This window comes from Anneissia japonica, unplaced genomic scaffold, assembly GCF_011630105.1.
Source record: "Anneissia japonica isolate Jap-2015-1 unplaced genomic scaffold, ASM1163010v1 scaffold288005_len623695_cov211, whole genome shotgun sequence".
NCBI lineage: Eukaryota > Metazoa > Echinodermata > Crinoidea > Comatulida > Comatulidae > Anneissia > Anneissia japonica.
The window spans coordinates 455,812-474,093 of NW_022701263.1; the positions used below are offsets into that span (position 1 = coordinate 455,812).

Genomic DNA, 18,282 nt, shown 5'->3' on the forward strand with positions numbered 1-18,282 from the left:
AAACAAAAATATATGTGTTATAAATTTTAAGTTAATAGAAATTTATTTTTTGTTATCTAATTTACAATTTGCCAGTTCTTTTTTAAGACTACACCAACCATCCTACATTGCTGAACTGATCACTCAGAATCTTACCGGTATGTCATATTTTCACTCGGCCAATGAACGACTTTCTACTGTCCCACGCACCTAGTTTTGTACAAAACGTGATCACTCTTTTATGCCATTCGTACATCATTGAACTTTCTATCACACACCACAATAAATGCAACATCTGTTTTCTTTTAGAAAAAAAAAACAACCTAAAATGTCATCCCTTTACTTAACATTCTGCAAATGCTTTTGATCATAATTTTATTTTAGACTGATGTTATAAAGTATTGTTTATTATTATTGAAAAACAATAAAATTTACAAAAGAATAATATATTTTGGTAATTAAAAAATATACTAATAACTTAAACAGTAAAACATGGTAGTTAAATTGTCTGGTTGTTATTTGAATGAATGAACTCAGTTGTAATGCTGTTTTTTCATTTTTTTTTCATAGAATTTATTGTCTTGTATTCAGTTAATTAAAAGATTTCTGTAGTAATACAGTGTGTAATTCAACAAAAACCCAGTTTTATCAACTTATTGTTTCATCACAAGTTAATTTGTTGGATTTAAAGAATAGAGTAATTCAGTGAGAACTGAGGTTTTATCTAGATATTTATTATTATTATTATTATTATTATTATTATTATTATTATTATTATTATCACATTATTAAGAAGACAATTATTATTGTTTTTTTTTTTTTTGTTATTTTTATAAGTTATTATTATACTACAGTATAGCTGACATTCATTTTTGTTATTGAAATTGTCATAGATCGTTCCAAAATATTTGCTTTATTCTAATTTAAGATGATCATATATATACTATTTTTTACTAATTGTCATTTATGTAATCACATACAATTGTCATTTTTTAAACATGCAAATTCTGAAATAGACATAATAACTGCAAACACATTGGCCAAAATTGTTTATGGCTTACAATTTAGAGATTATATATTTACAACTTCTAAGTTACTCTGCTGTACAGGTGTATTAATACTTATACTAGGTAGACGGCAATTCTTTTTTTGATCAATACTTTAACTTGTATAGGTTATAATAATATAATGGAATTGTTATATGGGAGAATATGCCTGCTCAGCAACCTTTCCTAGTTCTGTACTGTTTTTGTTTTATTGATTTAATTGAATAATGTATTGTGTTATCTGTGTTACAAGTGAAGTATAGTTAATTTGATTTGATTTGTGGTTATTTGATAGCTCTCAGTCTTCCTGAAATGCCATACAGTAGGAAACCATTCTTGTCTTGAAAGTATCATTTCAATGTATATTCAGATTTTATCTATTTTTTTTTAACCACCAACATTTCACATTGAATAAAAATTGTGAACACATAAATGAGACGCGAGATGGGATTGATTCAATGCCAAACAGACTCCGTTCATTAATGTTTTAAACTGCTTTTTTCCAGAAACAGAAATAACCGGTTGTGAACACAGCTAAGTAATAGGAACAAGTACGTTTTTTATGAGTTAATGTTTGCTATTTTTGGTTTGATTTCAGGTGAGTGATGTGCCGCCACGGCTCAAGATGAAGGCAGACAGTTCCGACTACCCATCACCTAGAATTGTGAGGCAGCACAGTGGTACAAGGAGTGAGCCAGCACTGTCAAGAGGTGAGGCCTAAGCCAACTTAGCTGGGGAGCAGTTTAGCTCAGTCAGCTAATCTGTTGGTAACAACTGTGTGTGCGCTGAACCGTGGAGATCTCTAGGTCCCCGGTTCAATTCTCATCGCTGCTCTCCTTGTGTTTTAGCTGTAGGCTGAAATACAAGTTACGATAACGCACCGTCTTTCAGATGAGACGTTTAAGCCGTTGGTCCTGTGTGCAGTATGACCCATGTGCATGTTAAAGAACGGAGTACACTCTTCGGAAAAGAGTAGGGGATTGGCTCCCGGTGTACTGCCCAATCACCACCAGAAGGATCCCGAAACAAGTCTTCAGACTTCCTGGCTTACCTTTGGTGTGATTCACACTGAAACACTTATTTATGTTGTATTAATTATTCACTAGCTGTATCTCTCTGGAATTCTGCTGCTACTGTACTCCTCATTAAGATTATCAACTTTATGTTTGTTTTTGTTATCATCATCATTATCTCAATCATCATCATCATCATCTCTACCATATTCATCATCACCAGTTGCCATTGAAACCATTATCATTGTGGCCATTGTCAAAATCAAAATCATAGCAAAATAAACAGGCATCTTCAGCACTTTGAGGCTATTCTTTTTTGCATTACATTACATGCTTTATAAAATTATTATTATTATTATTATTATTATTATTATTATTATTATTATTATTATTATTATTATTGTTTTTGTTTTATATAATAGTATTATTGTTATCATAGTCAAAATTATCATATTGTCTTATTTCATATTATATTTTGTAAAATAAACAAATAGTTCTTCCTCATCCTTAAATCATTATCGTCATATAATAGTTAAATATTTTTGCAAATACAGTAAAGATATTTAGTTCAAAATATATACAATTACAAAAACAATAATGAACAAATCAACCATGAAAGTATCATCACAACTGAAGTATAAATTGAACCTGAATAACCAAATGTTTTGACAAAAAGTAAAACTCATTTTCAGTTAACTAAATAAAAAGAAATAAACTTAGGCGAAGTTACCCTGAATTTCTATCTTCCATTGGTGTTAGTATGTACATTTTTTTAATAAATATACGTGATTGAATAAAGTGCAATTACCTTTTTTTACAAAATCATGGAGCTGTTTGTTTTGAGATAATTACAGTTTTTCTAAATCCTTGAAACAACGGTAGTGTGTGTATATATAGGTGGAGCGCACGCCCCCTCCCCCCCCCCCCAAAAAAAAGCTTGCAGCCACCCAGTCTTCCTCCCATTGAAAATGTCTGAAAGGGAAAAAATCGTGTTGAAGTAGTTAAAAATCACCTCATATCACCTTATTTTGCGACTTAGCACCCCCGCACTTAATCAACAATGCCTCCACTACACCTTCACGTCCATCATCAGACCGCCCCCTTATCAATTCAATTCAATTCACTAAAACTTATCCCACAATGGGGAAACCCATAATGATGATGACTTTTTTAAATGCATTGCATGTAAGGTTTCTTGTCATCCTCACTATCTTCCACAGCTGTATTATTTTAAATAATACCATAACTTGAAGTGTCATCTTTGATTCTTATTCAAATAGATTCCAGCATGGATGACCAGAGTCACCGGCCAATAGACTCCACAGGTACAGACGTCTTACAGTTTATCATCAAGGCTTTGCAGACCCAAAAGGACCGTAAACACCTTCTTGATTTTGAGCATGATGTTTTGGAATTCTTAGATTCAGGGTAAATATTTGTATATGATTGATAATATTTTATAATAATAATAATAATAATAACTAGCACTAACTTATACTTAGGCGGAATATCTTTTGTGTTGTTTCCCCCTTAACGTCATTTTTTTAATTGTTCTCTAATTTCTCCATTGGCAGAGTTCATTTTAAGGTAGGTTTTAGTAACATAATAATAATAATAATAATAATAATAATAATAATAATAATAATAATAGTAATAATAATTTCACTAAAGTGGACATACAGGGAATATCTTTTGTGTTATTTTCCCCTCAACATCATTTTTTTCAATTGTTCTCTAATTTCTCCATTGTCAAATTTCTCCTTAAGGCAGGTTTTAGTAATAATGATAATAATAATAATAATAGTAATATAATAATAATTTTTATACTTACACTCAATACCAGCAAGGCCTCTAAACGATTCATATTATTATCCCAGTAATTGGATCAAGCACATATGGAACACGTACTCACTTCCCTTTGGAGAATTTTGTAATATCGCAGCTGTAATTAGCACATTTTCTATTTGGACCTACCAGGTACCCACTTGTACTCCTAGGATGGAGAGAGACAACCGTAGGTAATGTGCCTTGCCAAAGGACACAAGAGGTAGCATGTTTTTGGACGGTATGCTGATTTCAAAGTACTGAAATAATACTATACTAAATTCCATGTTCATGCTAGAAACATTCTCTAGGAAGGTTGCATCGTGCACAACAGTTTCTGCGATGGAAAACAATTGACCGTTCTGGAATGTCAATCAAACTTAACAACTGACCAATCAGAACAGTGTGGCAGGAATACGCGCATGTCCCACAAACACGTGTTGTCCCACAAACGCACATGTTCGCGTATCCAACAATAGGACGGGGAAAAGGTACATTACACTGTTATGTACTAGGGACGGGGGAAAGGTACATTACACTGTTATGTACTTGTTTGTACTTTGTTTATTACAGAATATTATGCACAAAATGCAACCTCTCTAGGTGTGCGTTCCATTGGTGTGTTGATCCTGTAACTGGAATAATAACGTGAAGTGCATGGAGGCATCCACATTATGTACCTTATTATAGATCATTTTATCGGATTTATTTTGAAACAGCGCTGCCAACGTCTCGAAACTCACTAGGGGACTTCCAGCGGCCTAGCCTGAGCAGCTGGCTAGTTACAAGTGGGGCACCGCGCAGCGGATAGCCGCCAGACCTGTACTACAGCAGCAGTAGACAACAGATATGATCTTGTTAATTATTGTAATTACTGTATATCTAAACATTGAAATAGCTTTGTAAGACTCGGACTTGTTTGTATTATTAATATTTCATGTTTTTCTGTTTTTAAAATGTTTGTGCTCATTAGTAAATTAGTTTCATCATTGATTTAATCCATGATGGTAACTACGTCAAGCGAAATGCTAGGCCTCTGAAAGTCCCCCAGTAGTAGTTGCCAGGTTATCGGAAATTTTCATTTCAAATTTCGTGAAAATGGTCTATACTTATAATTATTGTTACTGTTATTGTTATTATTTTATTACTAATAATATTATTTTTAACATTATTATTGTCATTATTATTATTAGCTTTATTTGCACAACTTCACAGTGATGATCACGTTTGTCCGTTGATATAGGTGTTAAGTGGCCGTATAAACGGTGTTAGTAACTACGCGTAATGGATCAGTAACTGCGATGATCTACAGAGTTACCTCCACATCGCAGCGGTGTTAACAGAGATCATCGGCATGATCTTATGCAAATTAGCTGTTGTTTGACCTGTGTGAGTCATCGCTGGAAGTCGCTGCTGATAAACAGCGGGAATACAGTTATTGTTATTTGGAAAATTATGTTTTTATCAATTACATATATTTTTAAACTTTTTTGACAAAGGGTTTCAAAACAGCAGTAATGTGCACGTTTTTTTCAGGACGGTTCTAATCATGTGACTTCCTGGTACAACCGATAATTTTTTTTATCGTGTAGATGCTCGACTGGAGATCATTTGGTGTTACTTATATGATAGCAAACGGCTGTGTAACCATGGCTAATATTATTGTTTCTTATTATTATTATTGTTATTATTATTATTATTATTATTATTGTTATTATTTTTTATTATTATTTATTATTATTATTATTATTATTATTTTTATTATTATTATTATTATTAATGTTATTATTAGTATTAACTTCATCATCATATCATAAGTATGGAAAACTATGGTGGGATTAAAAGTGGGGAAGAACACTGGATTTCCCATTAGAAATACTTGCCTGTTTCTTTCTCTTGCACGTTCTGAGTATAATTATTGATTTGTTGCCTTGTTAAAATTAATACAATCAGTTTCTGATAATCCTGGGAAAGGCCCTCCTGTAGTTATCCAACCAGCAATGAGAAATATTTACACTCAATTTAACTAAATGTGTTTGAGTGCGTTCTCATTAATAATTTTGTCATTATATCTTGGTATAATGAGATCAGTAGTGATGATTTCGGGGGAATTCCCTAGATTTCAAACTGGCAATGAGAAATATTTACCCTCATTCTTTGCTTTGCGTGTTATTGTAATGATCAGTTAATATGCTGCGATAATACACAAGTCTACGATTCTGTTCATAGATTTAAATTATCTCTGATTGCAACACGGCCGAAGCCAGAACAAATTGCGTATGAATAAATATCCTATTAAAGTCGTTATAAATTCTGCGAAAGGCAGAAAACTGACTGAGTAAGATAAAACCTTGTCAGGCACTTGGGAATTAGGCCTAAAAACCACTGATCACATGGGTGGGTGTGTTCATCTGAATTACTCAAAGTTTGTCTTCCTTTGATCCGAGATTCACCGAGAACGAGTGTAACTGTTTGATTTTGTCCACCAACCTTTTATGATAGAATCTCATGCTGGCTTCTGACTTATCATTCCTCAGTGTGGTAACCTACATAGAAATATGCAAAAACTAGTTCTTGCACGTACAGTATGCTTGCTATGTAGCAGAAATGCATTTTGCTGTGTGTAAATATTTCATCATTATCTACAATTCTATGATTCAATTACACTTTAAGCATCGTGGATCTGTAACTTAGTAGTTGAGTTGTAACTTAGTAGTTGAGGTGCTCGCCTTCCAGTACCAGTTTAAATCCTCTGAGATTTTTTTTCTCAACTAAGATAGCAAATCCAGTTCCTAAGCCTCATAACAAAATTTAGTTGTCCATTCTGTATTATAATGACAGGTGTTTTTTCTGTATGAAGTAAAGTGTATATTTTTTAATTAAAAAATACTTGTATTATTGTTTAAAAAGCCCGCTTTTGCAATAAATTTGATATCTACCTGGATTTTGTAGTAGTCCTGAGGTTACGATATTATTAAACAAAATGCATGTTACTTGTTACTTGTATAGCGCCTTTCTTTTCAGTTAAGGCGACTGTAAGCAACTCTCCACAATAAGTCAAAAACTTCCCCCCAAGTAAAGCTTGCATAGAACCAAACCTAAGCAAAGTGTGCTAACTTAACTAATGCAATAAAGCAGTAGAAAAATAAGAAAACAGAATTTTGAAGTATGTGGACAGTGATAATTGTCACTGAACGTTGGACTTAGGCCTAGGCGAATAAAAAATAAAATTGTCAACCAACCAACCCTAATTTCCATTTGTCGCTGTGCTTGGGCAAAAATGTTTTTTGAACTTGTGCGAGACTTTTTTTATACCTTGTTTAGTGAACCCGCCAACGATGATGATTTCGAATAAAAATGAAATTTTATTTTTGGCCAATTAGCAAATTCTTTATTTTTATTACACCCGCCCGCTGCCTTGAAATCTCCAAAAATAAGGTATATGTATATTTCTTCTTAATTATATAAATTTAAAGCATCATCTCATTACTACACTGTTTACATTCACCAATAAAATTTAATTTTATTTTCTCCTCCGTCTGGATGTTTTTTGGCAAAACCATGTGCTAAATAAAAAAAATTTTTTTCTGCCCTCTTATGGTAATACTGTAGGTAAAGTTCGCGGAACAAGGTATAATAAAATAAGTTCAGGAAAAGAGGTATAAAGAAAGTCTTCTCTTATAAATTAAACATGAAAACACCATCTTTCAGGTGTCAATTTGTGGGTCATCTTTACGTTCATTTACATCTTAAATGTTTTCTTAATATCGTTATTACTGACCTTTTCTGGATTTTGTTTATGTTTTTGCATCATTGTTATTTAATGTTTGTTAACCTTGACATTTAAACAGAAGTGTAGAATTATCTGAATGAGAAAAGAGACTTAATGAAATGTTATTAACAGTTTTCGATTTAGATTTGAAATCAATTGGCCTCGATTCTCTAATCATTGATAATCAGCTGTAATTTAATGCAAGCTCTTTTAAATATCAAATGTCATTCTGGAGAAAGTAATTTTTATTCTGTTTCAGGCAAGACTTTTTTGATAGTTTGTTACGCAAGCTGTCAATGGTGATGATTTCAAATAAGAATATATGTATTTATTTTTGGCATGTTACCAAACTTACCACTGCAAAAATTGAGATTTTAAAATTTGTTTTATTACAAACATGAAATCTCCTGATTAGAAATTGTTATTATTTTTTTTAAATCGAGTAAATATAAATCATTTATCAGTCTGGTTACTGAATTGTTTTCATCGCTATGTCGTATTTTTTTATCCAACAATGTGAAAAGGCCTGAAGCAAATGCCTTGAGGGAGTCATCTAGCTTTTGTTTCCTACAGCATTGTTGTTAGTTATTTTACCTTTTGAACTATACCCCATGGTGTAGCCTGATTCATTTGATTTGTTGTAAATTGTTTCGCTTTATTTGCCCCAAACTAGTGTTTGTAAATGCCAATGATTACCTTTTTTTAATTTGAAATATATAAATTTAATTAAATTTATAAGAAAACTGCTTTGAGGTTTGTCATGTAATAGGTTAGGGAATAATAGGTTACACTGAAAAATGTGTTTTACTGTACATACAGTGTTACACTGTGCATAGTGTTGCACTGTATATAGAGCGTTACACTATAAATATTGTACCATGTTAATTTGTAGATACAGTGTTACACACTGTACATAAGTGAATTACACTCTATTGGACTGTACATATAATACAGTGTTACACTCTTATATTTGTTGAACTATGCATACAGTATTGCACTCTATATATTATTTGTACTCTCATTATCCTTTCGTCAGTTATAATACTGAACTACTATTTTCTTTATTGCATTTAATTAACTACACCATTTCTACAATCAATATGTTTATTTGTTATTCTCTTACAGAGAAGAGGAAAAAAAATTTCCCCCAATGAACTCATACCAACGGATGCTTCTACATCGAGTTGCAGTTTTGTTTGGCCTAGAGCACAATGTTGATGACACAAAGAGCTATGTTATTCTCAACAAAACACAGCATATGAGAAGGTTAGTATAAAAAAAAAAATTAGGTAATATATTTTTTTTTTGGGTTATTATACTTCATTGTCAGCTGAGGTTCAGTAATGATCGGTGGTATGTTCGTTAAAGGTGGTATTCATTTGATGTTATTGATAAAAGGCCAAGGATTGCCAGAAGCTAATTAATCGCTGTCTTGTATAACTAGTGATCCATCCATTCATAACACAATACAGTGCAGACACTGTATAACAATACAGATTTGAAGGTGATCAGTAATAATACCATAAGGAATACCATAGTTCTCCCTGAATAATAATATGACAAAAAGACAACTAGTTTTTATATAACTTACTTATTTATAAGATACTATTATGTAATTATTTTATTTAACATTTTAAAGAATATTTGAGTGACCCTTTTAGCAAATCTGATAAGTAGGGCCAACTTCGAAAACTAAGAAAAAATGATCATTACTTAAGAGAAGTTAGATATTATATAATTAATTGGAGCAAGGTATACAGGCATAAGATAAGGAAAGGTAAAACTTTATTCATCCATGACATGGAAATTAAAAGTAGGTCGCTACGATTTACAAATGCATTAAAAGGAGAAACCTTAAAAAAAATATTTAAAAACATTAGGCCAAATAATAACTAGTTTCTCTGCCTCACCAATTTTTTTATTTTTTTTTATCTCTTTCATTCTACAAAATTTATGAAAATCTGGCTAATTCACTTCTGTAAAATTCATCTATCAATCGTTTGTGGTTTTCGATACGTATGGTATGAATCATGTCTAGTGCTTCTTTTATTTGCTTTCAATGCATCTACTTCGTAAAAGCAGAGGTCCCAAGTTGGTGAAGTGAAATTTCTGGGTAATTTGTCATTTATTGAAGTGAAAATTCTAGGTTATTTTTTGGTTTATTAAGAACATGTATGACATATTATCATGTTGTCATGCCGTTACTAAAATCCATTACAAATATTTAACAGAAACAGCAGACTTACAAAGAAATATATGAGTAATTCAGTTTTTTAATTGAATTTTTAATTTAGTTTACCGATGTCTGCAACTACGCCCTGGGAAGCTTGAAAAGAGTTTCAGAAACCTACATCTGGGGATACCTTCTACCTATAAAATTGTGTCAGTTTTTGATGACAAAATAGTAGGAAGCAATTGTGATAGGTTTAAGCTGTAGAAAAATACTACATGTAACTTGTAAGCTAGAATCTGTTGGATGTGTAAACTTTGTTGCTACATTAATTCAAGTTGAAGTCTATGCTTACTATTAAATTTATCAAGATTAGGCTTAAGCATTAACATGGCCTTACGCTGTCTGTGTTTTGTGCCAGCGTATGGCGCAATTCATCTCAATCCCGAAGCTTATACGACTCCATATATCTCAAAAAGATTGACTCGGTAAACTTGGAGTAGACCGTTGATTGAGTGAGATCTTACAACTAAATATTTTTAAGATTTCTTAATACTTCCAACTGCTTAAAAAGAATATTCCTATTAAAAGGTTTTAATTGGATATCAAATTTGTAATCTCTTTTAAAAAGTCAGAAAATCCTCAATATTTCTTGTAATTTTTATTAAATTGACATCAAATTTTGAAATTTATAATTTTCAAAACAAATTATAAGGATTTGTTGACATTTTGTTCTATTAAATGATAAGTGATTCAATAAAATATACCTTACTCATACTGTTTCATATTGCTATATATATATATTAAAACAATATTATTACAACAATATGACAAATAAATCATGAATATAAAAGCACTATGTTATATTTAAAGGCTATATTATTTTTCCAGACCTGACCAGAAGTTTCAGGATTATATCAAGGATGACCCCGTGCCAACAACAATTCTTAAACGAAGTGGTGAACAAACTGCAGACTACTCAAGTATGGGACGACCATTCGACAAAGATTTGAACAAACAGAATAAATCATTTGAAGAAAGAAAAGAAAATTATGAAGAACTACGGCACAAGCTCTTTAGTGGAGATAAGGTGAGGCAACAACCTTTTTCCACTCCTCTAAAAATGTATTGATAATATCAATAATAGGGGGCATTGACAAAATGTGTGTGCTAGAAAACTGACCCAAAAGTTCACTTATTCTATACTTCTATTCATCTTGAGAGATGTTCTCAGTTCTATTGATTTCATTGGACCAATTTTAAGGTATGTTTTTTTAAAGCAAGAAGACTTAATGAGCATGGAGAGACTCAAATTTTGAGGCTATAGGTTGTGGTTTCCCTTGCCTCTACCACTTAACCACTCTACTTGGATTTTACGGGATCATTAATAATAACAATAATGTTTAAAGTGAAATAAATGCTAACATTCACAATAACAACAAAAACAATAAAACAAGTCATTAATAAATATATTAAAAACCTAAATATAATCCTATATTCTATATTTTTTATTTGTATAATACTTAATAGATATAAAAATATTTATATTATATTATTATATGTAACTCAAAAGGTATGCTTTTTACTGCCTTTTGATAGTGTATGTAGAATACTTATCTACTGCATTAAATCTGTTGCAACACAAACAATTTGTTGACAAGTAGTGTGATAGATTTTGATTACATATATTTTGAAATAAACATTTAACGTCAGATTTTGATTACATATTACCTATTTGTTTATACACACACCGACTATATAAATTGACATTATAAATTTTTCAGAGGATTTACTTAATTAATTAAATTTTTGTCCATGGGGTTATATATCTACCAGTGAAATAATGTTTGTCTTCAGATACTTTCACCACTCTAATTGTTCCTTCAGTCGTATTTTACGAATAGCAGTCATGCACACACTATTTCACTCAACTATATTATTACTAGAAAAGGACGTACTTCAATTATAACCAAGTCAAATTGAATTCATCTAACTTCTTACGCCAGCCCACACTGTCCATAGAAAATGCAATGCTACGACGTGCACGCAACGGATTGCTTTCAATGATGGTCTGCTCAGACTGCCCCCACAATTAGCAGACAGCATGGCATCTTCACACGCTCACAAAGTGCAGTGTGTTCCTGGCTTTAAGAGTATCATTTGCATGTGACTTGAAAAAGTCGTAGTTGTGTTACAACTGTACCTATTTTTCTGATTTTTATATTGAATAATGTTAAGGAGCATTTATAAATATTACAAGGGACTTTTGGTTATGAAGTCCCTTTTTTTCATTGAATATAGAATCAATCATGCATTATTGAAACAGTTATTTATTCAACATGAGTTGCATAATCTTTCCAAAAATTATAATATTTATTTCTTTGTACTGTACCTGCTTTAAAATGAGAATAAAAATAAAATTATATTTTTTGCCTGTTAGAACAACCATCGGCATAAAAAGATTGTTTTATTTTATTTTTACCATGTCCATAGCATAAATATAAAGAATTTATCAATATGATTGTTGAACTGTTCCAACATCACATTCTGTTATAATGACAATGAAAAAGCAAAAGCATCAGACGCCCTCTATTTTTCACTTTTTTACTCTGAATTTTCACATTTTTTTATCCGCCAATTATATTTTATTTGTATTTTCTTCTCCATTTAGATGCTTTTTCATAACCATTTTGCTAAATGAGTGGACAAAATTTTGTTTTTATTTTGTTCCCAAAACTTCTACAATCTTTCAAATATAGTTTTCCCTAAACAAGGTATATCTGGTCTAAGTGTTTAGTGGATCTTAAAATATTAATAATTTCTTTATGTGGAATATAATAAGTTACTGTAAAATCCTTTGGTTTGTTTATGCATAGATCATTGATAACTGCATTTGAATCTATCAGAAGACTTGAATTATCATATTTATTGCCCAATAGATAAATTAACGAGCAAAATCTGTGAATTATGCCGATTCCCATCCTTAACGTTCAGACCTGGATATTTGCTGAATGTAAATTAGATTGAAGTTGAGCTCATGCAACCAAAAAAAAAAATGCTGATGTCATGCAACCAAAAAAAAAAAAAAAAAAAAAAACAGTGTTAAAGATACTGTACTGTCTGTGATGAATTCTGGAAAACCCCCACATATTAGATTTAATTATTGAATTGCCCATTTAAAAAGGAATTAAATAAATTTAGAATAAATCACAAATGGAAAGGACTGTTACTGGTTTATATCTTTCAAATATATTACCAACCAATATAAGGGCCTAATTGTATCTATAACAATTTATTCAATGCTTAAAACACTCTGGCATGGAGCCAGCCAATATGCAGAACTGATTAAAAGACAGCATTATTCCACTAGCCAATACCTTATGTACAGTGTATATGCAAAGAGTATAGGATTTAGTATTATGTATGCATCTAAAAGTCTAATTATCATGTTGAAAGCTAATAAATTAAATATACAAAGTAACTTATTCAAATATCTAATTGTATGGTTTAAGTTTATTAGCAACAATTCAATGGCTTAGAAGGATTTGGAGGAAAAGTATGTAGATGAATATATTAATATCCAACCTTGAAATGTTCAACTCTGTTCCATCAAAGGCATATATCATTTAGAAAAACAGCTGAAAAGCTGAGCATTTCTAAGAAATATTATCCAAGCCAAATTTAAATTTGAATATTTAGCCAATCTACACCAGAGGCATGTTTTATTATGTTTGTTGTTGCAAACAATACATAGAAACAGGATATTCAATGTGAGTTGTTGATTGATAGTTATTGATTGGCAATAGGATATGTGCACAACTTTTGAGTGTCAGAATCGTGAGTTCAATTATTGTGATGTTTACCGTACTCACGCGAATAAGCGCCCGGGCGCTTCAAATATTTTTTGCACTTTCTGAGGGGCGTCTATTCAAACGGGGTGCTTATTTAAATGGGGCGCTTATGAAAACAGATTGGAAATTGAGGGGGCGCTTATAGAATTAGATGAAAATCGAGGGGTTCTCATGGAAAATTATTAAATTCAAGAGGCACTTTTTGAATGAAAAGGACATTACTGTACGAATGGTGGTTATGCGGAAAAAATAATCCTCCAGAGAACATGGCTCATTACAATAATGCGTGAATATTTGCGTAACAGCAAAATAGCAGATGCAATTAATGGTGGTGGGTAGTGGTTAGCTTGTTGGCCATCAGCCGATTGAGATTAGCAGGATGGCAGGATCATTGAATTTTTCTTGAAAACTCAGATGAGAATGTGTTAAAGGTCGGAAAAAGAAAAAGAGGATAGACAAATATGTAAAAAGTGTAAAGTTGGAAATATACTGTCTGTCCAGGGATCAGAGCTCTCATCTGTCCAAGAGAAATATCCTCATTTTGATATTGACCTAAAAAGAGTCCAGGGTTGATTGGATTATTGACTTGCTAAAAAGAAAATCTTATGATATTATTGACCGGGGCACTTATTTAAACGGGGCACTTAAGGAAATTTTCACGTTAGGAAGAGCGGTTATTCGAGAGGGGCGCTTATTCAAACGGGGCGCGAGTAAGGTACTTCCCTTACAGCTTCTCTCTCTGTAAGTAATTCTTACTCCTTAGCATCTCTCCAACCAAGCAAGGAGGTATAACTCCTTGCTCCAACACAATCAATTTTCTTTTAAGTAATTCCCCTCTCTAAGTAACTGCCTTCCCTAGCCAACTTCTTCTTGTGCAACTTAACTACATTTCTACCCTAAACTGCTCTTCTTTTTAAGCAGCTTCCCTCCCTAAACAAACCTTCCCAGTAAACAATTCTTATAAAGCATCTCTTAAACTTTAAGTATCTCCAACTCCTAATATTTGAAATTCAAAATGATCCATGAGACATGTCCATTGGACAGGTTGACATTAAAAACATAGTGTTTGGTATCAAAGTTATGTCGATATCTGCTCTAATGGGACATTTATGGTTATTTTTAATGTGAAAATAGCAGCCATCTCCTCCATAATACATAGTTCATTTAAGCTATCCCCCTTCTTAAGCAAATCTCCCCAGGTAATTTTTTAGTCAATTTTATATAACCAAACATTACCCCTAAGCAATCATAAGCCACTTCCCTTTCTTAAGCAATTCCCCCTAAGTATTTAAGTATCTCCAACTCTAATATTTGAAATTCAAGATGATCCATGAGATTGTCACCATTGGACAGGTTGACATTAAAAACATAGTGTTTGGTACCAAAGTCATTTTGATACCTGCTGTAATGGCACAGATATGGTTATTTTTAATGTGAAAATAGTAGCCATCTCCTCCATAATATATAGTTCACTTAAGCAATCCCCCTTCTTTTTAGCAAATCTCCCCAGATAATTTTTTAGTCAATTTTATATAACCAAATCTTACCCCAAAGCAATTGTCTCACATAAGCCGCTTCCCCTTCTTAAGCAATTCCCACTAAAGTTTTGAAGTGTGAGGCCTTATATAATTATAGTCATTTACCTAGTTTTTATGCAAATTGATAATTTAGTTGCTATTGGATATGCAATGAAATGCACAAAAATAAAATGGTGGAAATGTTCCTATCAATCTGATTGATAAGTTTGTTGTATAAACCAGGAACAGGTGTTGCAATGTAGAATTTGTTTGTAGGTAGGACAAATTATTTCCTACTCTTAAATGTTACATTTTTAAATCCACTTTAAATGAGCATCAACACAGTTTCTACCCCCTCTGAGTTCAATCATTGTCGTTTTTTAAATTGGAAATTCGGCAAACAAAAAGCAAGCCACCTGTCTAGGTAGGTCCTTCCTGCTCATCATAATACTTCTTTACAAACTCGCGAACATCTATCATTAAGCAGTTGATGAAACAACAGATTTTATATATAATATGGTGCAGAAATTCACAGTTACTTGCAGAATTTGCAGTAGTGGAAATGACAGCACACTACTGAAGTATAGATCAAATGGCAATAGGATGTGAAAGGAAATTCATGAATATCAGGTGAAAGCTACAACCACGTGCAACATTTGATTGGCAACTGGTTATATAATAACATTATTATTGTATTCTCTTTATCTTTCATGACGTGGACTGTCCGTCACTTACAGTAACTGTGGTTTTTTTTAATATTTTATACAGTGATTTTATTTTTTATCTAGTTCATACATTACAGGTACCGGTACATATGTTATAGTATAAATTAATTCTATCTGAAAGCTAGAACTACATGCAACATTTGATTGGCAACTCGTTATATAATACCATTATTGTGTTCTCTTTATCATTCATGACATGCACTGTCCATTATTTATTCTGTTTTTTTTTGTGTGGGTGGGGGGGATGGTGGGGTTTTCATACAAAGATTTCATTTGTTTCTAGTTGTACATTAAAGGTACATATGATCCAGTATCAGTTTAATTCAATTCATATATATTCTTGAAAACATAAACAATTAAATAAAACAACATGTAAAGCCAGCTTTCCTTGAAACGCTACACTGTCGCTGCAGCTTTTTTACTGCAATTTGTGCACTGCATAGCTGTTCCCGATGCAATCGGAAACGCTACCTGATTCATCTGACCAATCAGCATCTCCAAAGGAGTCGGCCATAGTGTGTAGCGATGGAAAACCAGGCTTTATTATACTGAAAAATCTACTTCTAGTGAATGCTAAATTAGTGAAAAAAGTAGTGAGGATAATACTGAAAATTGAATAAAGCTTTGATTTCAGTTGCTGTGGAAAATTAAATATAAGCTAAGTACTGTATATAAGTGGAGCTCTAGCTTAGTGGTTAAAATGCTAGCTTTCCCATCTCAGTGTCCTGTGTTCAAATTATTACAGACAAGGAATTTTGAATCTTAAAGAAAGAGAAAGAGAGTGAAGGGATTACTACCAGTGCAGTTTGGATTCTAGAGTTCTAGAGTATCATCAACAATTCTTATACCCTATTCAGACTACACTCCGTTGCGATCGGTTGCGATGTAACCAGTGGTAATCCAAAACTGATTACTCCCAATCGCATTCAACGAACGCATTCAGACCAACACAGACAACCTTACATTCTAGGGCCTAGGCCTCCAGTGGCTAGGCCTGTGTTGACTGACCTCAGCCAAACAGTGCGTTGTGATTTGTTGCAATCGGATTCCGTGGTAATCGGGAGTAATACAGATTGTAGCACTCAATCACATTGGGTAACAATTGCAATATCGATTACTATCGGTGAGCTTTCACACACGATTGTGAATTGCTATTGGGTGTCGCAATTGCTACAACCGATCAGAATGCAATGCTAGTCTGAATAGGGTATTAGTAAATTTGAATTTCAAAATCACAAATTACAATGTATTTCTATAAACCAAACTAATACGTACCGTAAATGCTTGAATATGGCTTTGGAAGCTTATTCGAGAGTGGCGCTTATGCAAAATTATTTGGCATGTTGCATTTCTTCCCTGTTTCCATGTTACCTATCTCAAATATTCCCGTAGTCCTATCAGGTTCTACGTCATCATAAATAAGCATTTATAAAGAAATACTTGTGTCTTCATTGTGTTATTTTATTCATTTTAACACTATACCTTGTATTTAAAACCCTGTTTCTCAAAGTATTTCATTACACACAGGGCAATAATATATACTCTCGATTAAGCGCCGCAGCACTTATTCGAGAGCAGCGCTTAGAAAAAAAAGCAGGTTTGGTGCGCCGCTTATTTAAGCATTTACGGTATTATAAATATTACTATAAACACATTCTATTGTTATTAAATTAGTACTAGGTTTACATAAATATAATTCCTCTTTTTCCTTTTCATTTATATATTTTTTAGGAACCGCAGGAAGTACCAACAATTCAAAGGTATGTCTTTCTAAATGTGCCTAAATTGTTTTTAGTATTTTATTTTCATTATGGTTCTAATTATAATTTATGTTAACTTGTTCTTATTGTTATTGTTATATATTGCTATGATTGTCTATATCTATAGCATTAAATCAGAATGAATTTATGTGCACCCTCGAAGCTAAGTTACTGGCAATCTTGCCAATCAACAGAGGTGACCTTTATAAATCGCCTGTTTCGGCTAAATTAGAATTAGAAGTTGGTTTGAAGAACATTAGTACAGTTTCATGTTGATCGTTTACAAAAACTCTATGGTGACAGCCACCTGGACGCATTCCTATGCAAATTGTATGCAGCCATCTTCAAAACTTGGTTTTTGTACATGTGGTTTGGGTTGTGTGATGGCTAATTGTTGCTTTCAAATGGACATTGGAATTACTACTTTGGTAAATCTAGATTTGTTTTATTTTTCTAACCCACTTGCCACACGAACTTCAGTGATAGCAAAATCAATTCTTTTCTTCCCAAATATGTGCCTGGCCGTTCCCTACGTTCATCTGATCTCAATTTAATTTCTGTCCCTCGCACCAACACTAAGACCTTCGGACACAGATCATTTTCATTTGCTGCAGCCACACTCTGG

General features: G+C 32.4%; 1 protein-coding gene across 5 annotated transcripts in view; it reads left to right on the plus strand.

Moving 5' to 3' along the window:
* LOC117103510 (cAMP-regulated phosphoprotein 21-like) overlaps positions 1-18,282 on the plus strand; it is a 71,640-nt gene that overhangs the window by 33,289 nt on the left and 20,069 nt on the right. For all 5 annotated transcript variants that reach the window (XM_033244068.1, XM_033244072.1, XM_033244070.1 and 2 more), the window contains exons 4-8: positions 1,624-1,735; positions 3,319-3,466; positions 8,760-8,900; positions 10,696-10,894; positions 17,629-17,657. In XM_033244068.1, the coding sequence (XP_033099959.1) occupies positions 1,624-1,735; positions 3,319-3,466; positions 8,760-8,900; positions 10,696-10,894; positions 17,629-17,657 (629 nt within the window). The remainder of the gene's footprint in view (positions 1-1,623; positions 1,736-3,318; positions 3,467-8,759; positions 8,901-10,695; positions 10,895-17,628; positions 17,658-18,282) is intronic.